The 12,452-nt window shown below is 35.6% G+C and overlaps 2 protein-coding genes across 2 annotated transcripts; both read left to right on the top strand.

Annotated features, from left to right (window-relative positions):
- Positions 1-3,566: 3,566 nt before the first annotated feature.
- Positions 3,567-4,428, top strand: LOC122416044 (uncharacterized). Its single transcript, XM_043428711.1, has 2 exons — positions 3,567-4,046; positions 4,141-4,428. The coding sequence occupies exons 1-2, from the start codon at positions 3,662-3,664 to the stop codon at positions 4,350-4,352; spliced, it is 597 nt and encodes a 198-aa protein (XP_043284646.1). The 5' UTR covers positions 3,567-3,661; the 3' UTR covers positions 4,353-4,428.
- Positions 4,429-4,793: 365 nt separating this feature from the next.
- Positions 4,794-11,850, top strand: LOC122416245 (uncharacterized). The gene is made up of 3 exons (XM_043429006.1): positions 4,794-6,645; positions 10,558-10,872; positions 11,771-11,850. The coding sequence occupies exons 1-3, from the start codon at positions 4,794-4,796 to the stop codon at positions 11,848-11,850; spliced, it is 2,247 nt and encodes a 748-aa protein (XP_043284941.1).
- Positions 11,851-12,452: the final 602 nt, after the last annotated feature.

Here is a 12,452-nt window from a genome sequence, read left to right as displayed (position 1 = left end):
TGACTGAAAATAAGTTTATCATTTATATCATTTGTAAATAGGTTATATGATATCAATACATCGATACGCACATCCGAAACCACCCGAGACTTGTTTTCATACTGAACGTCATTTTGACAGGTGAGGTTATGATCCCCAAAGTGCTGTTGTGTGCGGACTCTAATTAATAAATGAAAATGGTTAGTGAAAAGTGGTTAATATTTATTTTGTTAAACCTTGTGGTATACTAAACCGGTATAAAAGCGGCCGCGTAAATGTAGACTGTGATCTGTGTGTGCAAATAAAAAATATAAAAAATGCGCGATGCATATGTCAACGAAACTTTTCAAGATTTCATTATTTCATTCGATTGGAAATAAGTGTCAACTGAGATAATCTTTCAATTAAACCAGAGTGCGCGGAATATTGTTCAGTGTAAATATATCGTCAGTTGTGTGATTATATATCATGTGTAATTATGTAGGTTATATATACGAGTTCTCTTTGATAGCTGTGTGGTAACGAACCGGCCGGGGTTTGACGTTACGAAGTGCGGGACATATGTAACAAACGTTCGCATAGTTAGTGAATAATATAAATAAGGCAAATCAGTTTATCAAAAATAGGTCTGGAAGTTGTAAGAAAAAATGTTCGTCAACTTATAACGTCAAATTTTCTTTTTGCGATCTGAAATATTATGGTTGATAATTAATAAAACAAGAACACACGGAACTGTTAGTATATATAATGTGAGAAACTCCAATCGAATAAATGTTTTCTAATTTATTTTTTGTGTCATCATTATTTTTGAATATTCCCATATTTTGCTTCCTATTGAATCTGGCTTTGCTCTTTCCGATCCTTGTTTTGACTCCATCGGTTTGCAGCGGATCGATACATGTTATTCTTCATGCTGATTGTGGTAACCTGATTCAAGTGGTTTCCGACTATGATCAATATTCGCACATTTTGTATATCAGATTCTCAAAACAGTTTCTGGTGTTGATATAAGTGTAGTTATACTTTTTCCACCTGGCCTGTTGAGTAATAAATTTTGAAACTTGTTCCAAAAAGTCTTTGGATGCTTTTTTTGCTGATAATATGAAAAGTTAAATCTTCGGAATGCGGTAGGCAAACACAAATTTTGACAACAATACTTATGAAATAACGTGTATGTTGAGTATTCCTATTCTGCAAACTGCAAATGTGGAATTATTGGTGAAAACATTCATTACGATATGTCTACAGTTGCTTAGTTTTGAATGCGATTGAGTATAATGCCTGCCAACATCATGGAAACCTACAGAATTTCTGAATGTTATGTGTGCTATGTCATTTTAATCTGACATCATGACTTCTAACAACTTTTCACTATAATACTATATATTTGGATCACTGAAATACAGCAAAAATCTGCAAACTATAAAATTTATATACTGTGCCATTCATTTTACTTTTTGACTCTCACCGTAACATAAATATGAAGTGAAAAATTCATTAGAAAAGTCTTCAGTTGCTCATTTATGGAAGGATTTGAAATTGCTTTCTTCCAAACTAATTGCGCAGATACATTGAATCGCAACAGATACCTGCGAACTTTGAAATTTCTGTGGATAAGTATATGTTCTAGTATCATCCCCTATCTTTGATTATAGTAATATGGAATGGAACTTTGTTCAGCAAGATTTAAAGTGTTTCTTTTCAAATAGTATTGAAGTTTGTATTACTGCGGTATGGAGCGAATACCTTCAAACTTTGATATTTTTGTGTCGCAGCATGTGTGCCAATCATTTTAATTTTTTACTCCAACCGTAACACGTAATTTCAAAAATTCATCACAATAGTTTTCAGCTTTACTATTTAACTTAATTTTCCTTTTTCTAAATTCCATGCTAAATTTCTTAATTTCTAAATTTCTTTCTAAATTATCCTGAAATGAAATTGTATTCCTCCACAACCAATGCAGGTACCTTAAACGTCTTTGATTTCCGTTGCTCTGTAGAATTAAATACGCTCAGTTTTTTTTGCTTCTTTGAGTTCAGACACAATAGATGTTTTCGGGTGCCTTTTTTCTGCAACTATCAAACTGTAGATAATTGGATCTCAGCGGCTACTTGCAAACTTTGGAAATATATTTCATTGGGGGCATGTTTTGGATGACACGAAAACGTCTAGATTCAGAATGCAAAAGCAACATTTAAAAAGGGCCAATTCTGTTGGATTTGTTGTGTCTTGAATTTGATCTATCTTTCCTCTTTTCCTTTCTTTTTCCTAACGTTATCAGCCGAAAATCATATCTCGGCCCGCAACACGCATTGCTCCATGCTCTTGAGTTCCCAATGGACGAAACATATTAGAAGATAAGGAGAAAAATCACAAAAGTCCAAGACTAAACCTCTATCGAAATATTTTCAGTACAATTTCGACGAAAAATAGGTCTTTTTTCGTGAAAACCAACGTTATACGCCGAAAATTATAAACAATTCATAGAAATTTAAACTAAAATCTTACAGTCATCTGGACATAGATAAGGATCTTTTGAGAAAAAAGACGTGATATCAAACCATAAACTTCCCCTAGGGAAAAAAAGGTTGGGACAAGTACATTGATGGTCCCTCGTTTGCTGATAATTCCACCCATAAAAAAAACTTTAAAAAATTTTTTTTTTTAATTGTAAAAAAAATTATTTCATAAAAAAAAATATAGAACAATTCGAAAAAAATTTTACAAATCTTGAAAAAACGTTATATTAAAAAAAAACTAATCTGCATCTATTTTTTAAAGTGTCAAAAGCATTAAATAACAAGTAAAAAATAATAAACCGAAAAATGCCCCTGAAATCATTTTGGAAACCGATGCCTCATTCTTCTTATTTGATTCGCACAGCTAAATCAACTGAAAAAAACTCCATCTAATTTACGTGCGGCATTAAAATTTATTATATTAATTCGAGGCCAAGTATCTTCTAATGAATTGAAAAAAGTTACCATTTGAATTACGTGCAGCATTAAAATTTATGATATCAATCGGTGGACAAGTATTTTATTAGTAACTCCAAATTTTGACATTATTAAATTCTTCTAAGAAGCTTTTAAATCCAAAAAAATCACATGAAAGCTAGTCATTTCTTACTCTATGGTGGCAGAGACTTATAAGAAAATCGACTCTTCTCAGACTTTCAGGATCCTCTGGTATTATTCACAAAATTCGACGTCGATTGGATCGATACAAATTATGTTTAAATATGTGTTAAAAGTACTTGTCCGGCCCATCACTATTCATTCAATAAAGAATCAATCATAAAAAAACGAAATGGCACGGCAGAATCTCGTTAAAAGTTTGTTGAAATGTGATTCATTATTAATTTAATGTTCTTAACGTAGGAGTCGTATGACGATCAAGTTCAAAAGTTTCTATCGTATGGCAGCGAGTAAAACCAAGTAAAACACTTGGCTAATCGCAGAACACGCGATGAAACTTTTGAAATTGTACAGGCAGCTTGGACATTGGTGTCCGTAGCAATCGATGTTCCGATAGATACATACAAGTGTACTGCTCAACACAAAAATGTGGCAACGCTGCAGCTCGTTTTGGTTCTCTCGCGACTTCGTTGGTTGTGTTGTGTTACGTATTGTTGTGGTAAAATTGTGTCGAAAGTTTTTTAATTCATATAAAAACCGAAATGGAAGATCGAGTACGGTTGAAAGGAAGATTTATCAAGAAAAAAATGCTTGATAAACAGCTAAAATTTAAAAAAATGCGTTGTGAAAAAAAACTCAGTGCAAGCGACGCGAGGGATGCCATAACCTCCAAAACGACGAACATAACCTCGGGCAGACGGATTGTTGAATTGGACGAACTGGCAAAAAACTTAAAATGCTGCCAATGTTCTCAAGTTCTCTCACTCGAAAATATTGTAAATGAAAAAAGAATGGGTCTGCGATCTATACTGACTGTGCGTTGCCAATCATGTTCATCGATGACAGCTGTATCAACAGGAAAAACTCATAGAGTTCATGAGAAAAACGAGCATCTTCACTCTGACGTTAATACTAAGGCTGTATTTGGTAAGTTTGTATTTTTTATTACCAAATGATATTTTTGATGTTATCAAATATGACAATGACGATTGAAAACTAACCTCAACATTTTATTCAATAGGAACCCTACATGCTGGAATTGGGTGCGACACGCTGAACAAAGTCTTGGCATGTCTCAACATACCTGTAATTTCGAAGGATCTATTTAAACGGTATGAGCAAGAAGTTGGCCCAGCTATAGAGAGAGCAGCGAAAGAGAGTTGTGAACGAGTCGCAGAAGAAGAACGACAGTTGGTGTTAGAAAATATTGAAAAGCTGTGTAGCGAGTTGTGAGTTTTTTGATTTATGGTTTTTTCTCACTTGTTAGATATATTATATTGTATTTACATAAATAATTCTATTTACAAATAATCTATTTACATCTAAATATAACGTAACAATATATATACACATAACTTAGTATATTTACACAATCAATTTATACAATTATTATACACCTACATTTAATCGGATTTAGTTTTATATGATCTCGCAATAAACAATTTATTTTTAACTTTTATATTAGTAATTTATATGGATAATCACTTTATGAATACATATTTGCGAATATTTGAAAGTTGTAAACACAAATAAATGAATTGAAAGAAAATTAATTCCTCAATAATTGCTGCATTTTTTACTAAGCCAAATCCCTTTTTTGTCCTTCCATATTACTATAGGCCTCCCAATGTTGTTGCTGATATCTACCCCCAGTATGAAATCGCTAAGTCCGCGATGTCTTCGAAAAATAACAATTCGCCAATTTTCGACAAAGCCTTGGGCGAAATTGTTAATATTATTGTTTCCTACGACATGGGATGGAGCAAAAGAGGAAACGGTAGAAGCTACGACAGCCTGAATGGCTACGGAGCAATAATAGGAATGCTTAGTGGCAAAGTTTTGGACTACGCAACAAGAAACCGAAAATGTAAAAAGTGTGATCTGGGTCATTCGGAAAGTGATCACGATTGCCGGAAAAATTTTCAAGGAAGCGCCAAGGCTATGGAAGCATCTGTTGGAGCTCAATTGATAAACAATAGCTCTATTCTCGAAGCGGCAGGCGTTAAAGTTCGCGTTGTAATAGGCGACGAGGATAGTTCCACGATGGCAGCAGTTCGTAAAGAAAATCCGCAAGTCATCTATAAATTAGCTGATAGAAATCATCTTTCAAAGAATTTCGTCAGCGATTTATACAAAATCAAGCCACTGTTCTCTGAGATGAGTAAAAAAGAAACAATTCCTCATATAAAGAAATGTTTCAATTTTGCTATTGCACAAAATAAAGGCAACGCGTCAACTTTAGCAGTGGCCATACGCAGTATCCCAGATCATGTCTTCGGGAAACATGAACATTGTGGAGACTGGTGCCACAAAGATGGGCATAAAATAACGCTAACAAATGAGGCATTATATTCGAAATTGCTCGACATTTTTTCAAAATATGCAGCCAATTCTTCGAAGTTATGTGTAGCTGCATCGAGCCAAGCAAACGAAGCACTCAACAGTATAATGGCTCATAAATGCCCTAAAAAAACGTGCTTTTCTTTAACTGCATCAGCTGATGCTCGTATGGCCAGTGCAGTATGCACAAAGAATGACGGCGACAGACACGTGACAAGTATTGAAAACATATTAAATGTTTCTCCTGGAAAACATAATGCGACGTATGCAGAGAAAAGAGATAAGTTGAAATTGGCAAAGTCAGCTAAATCAAAGCTACGTTCCATGAAATTGCGTCGAAACATATTGAAACAAGGCAGAGAAGTATTAAGAAAAAAACTAGAACGATCAGAAGGTGTTCAATACCGACCTAATTATGGCTTCGAGCTCGACGTCAATTCAAACGAAATACCAAATCTGCAGGAAGATAAGACAAAAGTAATCTATTTTGATTTAGAAACCTCTGGGTTTGGATATTCAGCCGATATTCTACAAATCGCAGCGGTATGCGAAGAAAATTCTTTTTGTGTATACGTAACTCCTACACAAACAGTTCACGCTCAAGCTCAAAGAATTACTGGATTCAAAAATGTCGGCGGAGAACTGTACTGCAGAGATAAGAAAGTTGATTCAATTCCATTGCACGATGCCTTGCGCTCATTTTTACAATTTTTGAGTGTGTCAGGTCAGCCATGCCTGCTCGTTGCTCATAATGCTAATTTTGATTGCTCGCATTTGCTCTTGGCCACACAAAAATATGGCATGACAAGAGAATTCCAAACAAGGATTGCTGGCTTCTCGGATACATATCTGATCCTCAAAAAATTGCACCCGACGCGAAAAGGACAAGGGATGTTCAAACTTGAAAGATTAGCCAATGATCTAATCAATATAAACGGGAAAGAAAATTTCCACGATGCATTGTTTGATGTACAAGTTTTGAAAGAACTTGTAACAAGCTGCATCCCTAGAAAAACTTTATTTGAGAACCGCAAATCTTTTATGGAGAAATGTGAACAATTGAACCGATCACAAAATTCCGGAAATATCGCAAAATTTCTGCAACCGTTGAAAGAAGTTGTATCAGCTGGAATGATAAAAAAAATCGCGAATGCCGGAATCACTTTCGAAAAGTTAAAGGAGACTCGTAAAGAAAATGGATTCGAAGGGTTATTGCTCTTTCTTTCAGCAAAGGTCACGAAAAACAAAAAAATATTGAAAAACTTAACTACCTTTTTTGAAAAAACTGTGTAATTGAAGCCAAAATTTGTAGCCAAATGACCAAACTTTGATATTTTGTTTTTTCTTGACAAAAGAGTCAAGAGAGAGTCGAGAGTTTATTGTCAGAAATATTTTTATCATAATAAATATTTTCACAATAATGTATAGTTTATGGCCAAATAACCAAACTTTGATTTTTTCTATTAAGAATTTATTGGAATAAATATTTTTATAAACATACCGATTTTCACAATAATGTAATATAAATTAATTATTTGAGTGCATTCGTAGTAGAGTTTTCTTCTGACATGACTGAATTCGGCTATTCAAACTCCCGCCAGTTGTTGAGCGGCCAGTGTTGCATGATCGTCACTTCCCCCTCCACAAGAGCTTTGATTTCACGACAAATTCAACACTTTTTATGCAGATATTTTCGAAACGGGATGGTAGAGCTGATTTTTTTTTTTACCGAAATAAACAGTAACATTTGTTATACTAATGTTATTTTTTTCATCAAGATCTGTTTCGTCGTTTTTTTTTAGAGCTTAATCAAAATTTCTACCATAAGAACGTGTGTATAAGCATCGATTAAAAAAAATTAATATCTTGACTTCTGGATGGTCAAGCTTTCTCAAATTTTGCACGTCATCTGGTCTCAATTAAATGCAGACATACACAAAATTAAAAAAAAATCTGTCTCATAGCATTTTACGCGACTCCTACCTTAATGATATTATAGGTTAGTTCTTATTCCGAATGGAACTCGTTCGCTGGAAGAATAAGTGGGAAGTAAAAATTGCCGTCATGGAATGTAAACTGCACAGTTATTTTGGAAGCTTGAACATATACATTATCTACAATTTTTTTCATTTATCGATGCACAATAATATCCCTTCTATATTGCGGAATAATTTGTTTCCGTTTTTTATTAAATTAGTGCAATTAAGTAAAAATTACTTGAAGATATTTCTCTCAATTCCCTGTGCATAAATACTTGTAATCCATCAGTTCTAGACAAGCCCTGACTTTTATTTGGATAAACAATTTAAACGGAAAGTGATGGGCCGGACAAGTACTTTTAACACATATTTAAACATAATTTGTATCGATCCAATCGACGTCGAATTTTGTGAATAATACCAGAGGATCCTGAAAGTCTGAGAAGAGTCGATTTTCTTATAAGTCTCTGCCACCATAGAGTAACAAATGACTAGCTTTCATGTGATTTTTTTGGATTTAAAAGCTTCTTAGAAGAATTTAATAATGTCAAAATTTGGAGTTACTAATAAAATACTTGTCCACCGATTGATATCATAAATTTTAATGCTGCACGTAATTCAAATGGTAACTTTTTTCAATTCATTAGAAGATACTTGGCCTCGAATTAATATAATAAATTTTAATGCCGCACGTAAATTAGATGGAGTTTTTTTCAGTTGATTTAGCTGTTCGAATCAAATAAGAAGAATGAGGCATCAGTTTACAGAATAATTTCAAGGGCGATTTTTCGGTTTATTATTTTTTACTTGTTATTTGTTTCTTTTGACACTAGTAGATATACAACACGGGTTCTGGATACTTTTTTGCTGAGTCATTGTCACGATGACGTCATCATTTCGAACGTTCTGGAACGATGACGTCATCATTTCGAAAATTCTGGATACTTTTTTGCTGAGTCATTGTCACGATGACGTCATCATTTCGAACGTTCTAGAACGATGACGTCATCATTTCGAATGTTCTAGAACGATGACGTCATCATTTCGAATGTTCTGGATCTTGCGGGGTAATGCGAGTCACCTAACGAAGCGAGTCAGAACCTTCGAGAACGTTCTAGAACGATGACGTCATAATTTCGAACGTTTTAGAACGATGACGTCATCATTTAGAATGCTGTGGAACGATGACTTTCGAACCTTCTAGAACGATGACGTCATTTCGAAAGTTCTAGAACGTCATTTCAAAATATTCTATGAGACACCATTTCCTGTTTTACCGACTGAAAATTTTGGAAAAAGGTTGGATCTGTAGATGGCGCAATTTGAATCCAACCGAAATGTCCAATCAGATGACGTCATTTCGAATGTTCCAGAATGATGCATCATCTCGAACCTTCTGGATGACGTCATTTCGAATGTTCCGGTTCTGGATACTCTGGATCCAACGGAAATAACCAATCAGATGACGTCATCTCGAATGTTCTAGAACGTCATTTGAAAATGTTCTATGAGACGCTCATTCCTGTTTTACCGACTGAAAAATATTGGAACCGTAGATGTCGCAATTAATAGGGAGCTGCTCCTTCTAAGAATTTTCAAGTCGTCGTGACAGTGTTACGTTACCAAAAAGCTGAAGAGGCTCCCCATGACGTTAGCAAAAATGTCGATCATCACACCCCCTATAAAATTTTTACACTAAAAATCATTTTTTTTTTCGTGTTTCATTTTCAAACATAGTATATTCATTTCTAGTAAATTTGATTGAAATTATAATTTTTCATTCTTTAACCAATTCTAAGATATTTTTGTCCTTACATAATTTGAGCTTAGCTCAATAGTTTCCGAAAAAAATTAGCTTATGATTTTATAGAATAAAATAAATTGAACAAAATGACATGCCAATTTCACCCCCACCACCGCGAATCGTTTTATTCAGAGAAAGTATAGTCTCGGCGAGCTCGAGCCAGCAGGTGACAGGGTTGTCAATGTACTTGTCCCGAGACTCTACCGAGTCTCTTGGTCAATGAGACCTCCTGTTCTTTTACCTGTAAAAATAAGCTAATTTTTTTCTCGGAAACTATTAAGTTTAGCACAAATTATCTAGGAACAAGAATATCTTAGAATTAGTCAAAGAATACCCTCAAATTTTTTAAGAAAAAATCAAAATTAGCAATTTTAATTTTTTTGATATTTTGGAAAACCAAAATCCATCTCAAAAAATTTTAAAAAAATTTTAGGATATTCTTTGACCAATTCTAAAATATTTTTGTACCTACATAATTTGAGCTAAGCTCAATAGTTTCCGAGAAAAAATTAGCTTATGTTTTTGTAGAATATTTACGTTCTTACCGCCATATTGTAAAACGGAGTGGTTCAATGATAACATGAAAATTCCCTGTTAAACTTCAACTATCGCGAGCACCCCTGATCATGATTACAGTACGAATTTTTTGCGGTAACATTAAAAAAAAAAAAAACAAATACAAAAAAAAAGTTTTTTTTCAAAAATTTTCACGTTTGAATCGGCCATATTTTTTTCTTTGTGTCTATTCGGAATTTTAAGCCAGTATTCTGAAAGAGCATAAAATTCAACGTCGATATATCTGAAAACGATATTTTTTCAACGCTGATAACATAAAAAATAATCGCGTTGAAAGTTAGGTAAAAAATCGGGACGCTTGGGCGTTAATGGGTTAAGAAAGAAAATAACTCATCTTCATCTTTCAAATATGACATCAGTCATGAGCCACACTATAGAACAGCATATTGTGACAGGAAGGTAAAATAGCCTCGACATCAACGCTCGACTAACTCCTCGAGTGTATCGAACCAAAAAGCCATAATTATGCCGCCTTTAGTTTTAGGCCAGGCGTTAACCGATAAAATTTCACGTCATCCCACATTCAATCGAGGATTCGTCGAGTCGATCATACTTGCGTACGATTTGACCGACGGGCGCTCGATAGGTAAAGAAGTCAATGCGTACAGGGCTAGTTCGAGGGCTGGCATGCGCATAATCGATTTTGGGTGACTGGGGATCCAGCTATCGAGGGTGGGGAGAAGCGTGGATCGCCAGTTCGATAGGAAAAACAGACACTGAGTTACGAGAACCCGATAAGATCTGTCGAGTCGAGCCGTCTTGGAAATCGAGTCGAGACTTCTTACGGGAAACGATTCTGAATTTTGGCAAAAGAATATTGTAATTCGACATCTCGTCTCGTCTGTAATACGAGAGTCGAAAGTAGTATTTGTCGTTATTCGTAAGCGTGATCCTACGCAAATCGTCAAGTCGTCTAACGCGCATTGTGTAAACCCTCGAGGAGTTCGTTACGTCTCAACGTGTACAGCGCCCTATAGTACGAGGAAAACTCAGGAAATTGTTTCGTCAAAACCCGAATTGGGAGAATTTGTCAATCTGATTGTCAACGAACAAAGTAAGTCGAATAAATCCATTTAATTTACTCGGGGCTGTCAATCTTTCTTGCCGTCTTTCGCGCATGTTTGTCAACCCTGCATATCCCTAACGGTCCTCAACGTGACCCACCCGAAAGAATAAAGAGTCTGAAAATATAATTGCTAGAGTATCTAGCTGGCGCCCAAAAAGGAAAATCTATAATAGATAATTTGTAAGAGCCCCGGCAGCCGAACGGACCACGGCCGCGCCGGGTGAAGAACAAGGATTCTGTCTCATTTTGGCGCCCAACGTGGGGCAGCGTTGAAATTTTTCTAAGAGAAAACCATTGCCAAAATTCATAGTCTAAATTTAATGTTAATTTATTCTAATTGCCAATTAATAATATTTAGTGTTAAATGTTAATTTATTGAAATTATTAAAGTCAAAAGTGTACAAATTATGCTGAATGTTGATTAATTTATCAAGAAAGGAATAAATGCGTAATTCAATTCCTTTAGAAGGGAAAATAATCCAGAGCGAAAATTTTGTGTGTAAAATTTTGTCTATTTTCGGCTGGAAACTCTCGAACCAATATTTCGAACTCAGCGTACATGTTGACGATCGCTCGAGATAACGGGCCGAGCGCGAGCCCGATGTAAACACTGGCGAAGTAAACAACTTGACCGCTTTGCACGCTGTTCGAAAATAAAACTTCTTCTCTGTTCTATAGAATAATAATATTCTAGCCTCGCTTTCGCTTTCTTCTGCTTCTAACTAACATATTATATTGCTTGCTGTACATTAACCGACAATCACTGGTACGATCAAAATATTTGAAGGAAAACAATTTCTTTCGATACAACTAAGTGTAGGGAGCGGGCAGGGAGAAAAATAAGGCGAAGAGGATAATAAATCGGAACGATTGGATTTGGCTTTAGCAGGAGAGAAACAAAACGGTAGAAGAACACCATCAAAAGAAAGATTTTTGTCTAGAAATAAAACCTTGTCCGGAAGATGAAGTAAGTCAAAATTATGTTCAATTCTCCACCCAAGCGTACTACCCGTTCGGGACAAAAAGTTATCAGCGAAAATAAGAAGAAAATGCCCCAAGCCACTGGCCTCGTTGCTTCGAATAACGAGGCGCCTCCCCCGCCGGTAACGAGGGAAACTCTAAATGCTGAAGCCTCAGCTGAGCAAAATGAGTTGATCGATATCGGAGGGGCAAGAACGGTCAGGACACCCCCACTCCTCACGGCCGCGCAAGGAGCAATACCGAAGGGCGTAGGGAGGGGAAGGGGATCGCGCACGGGTACCCCACAAGTCGGTGAACAGTTCCAGAATTTTCCACACGATAATACAGCGGAACAAAGCGAGATTAGAAAAACTTTGAAGGAATTCGGTACGAGGTTAGAACACGTAGAGTCAATTCGAGATCTAATGAGAGAAATGTTAGACAATTGGAAACAACTGAATGATAAACCGAGTAACGCGAATAGAATGCCGGTGCAGCCTCCTCTCGCAAACCCAACGCCTGAACGGGGGGGGGAACCAAATAGCGTAATTCTTGAAGGAAGAATGTCAAATTCTATCGAAAATACTTCACATGAAAATGACGAGGAG

Source organism: Venturia canescens, chromosome 9 (assembly GCF_019457755.1).
Source record: "Venturia canescens isolate UGA chromosome 9, ASM1945775v1, whole genome shotgun sequence".
Classification (NCBI taxonomy): domain Eukaryota; kingdom Metazoa; phylum Arthropoda; class Insecta; order Hymenoptera; family Ichneumonidae; genus Venturia; species Venturia canescens.
The sequence above is the reverse complement of the archived record's forward strand: the minus strand, read 5'-3'. Positions and strand labels throughout refer to the sequence as shown.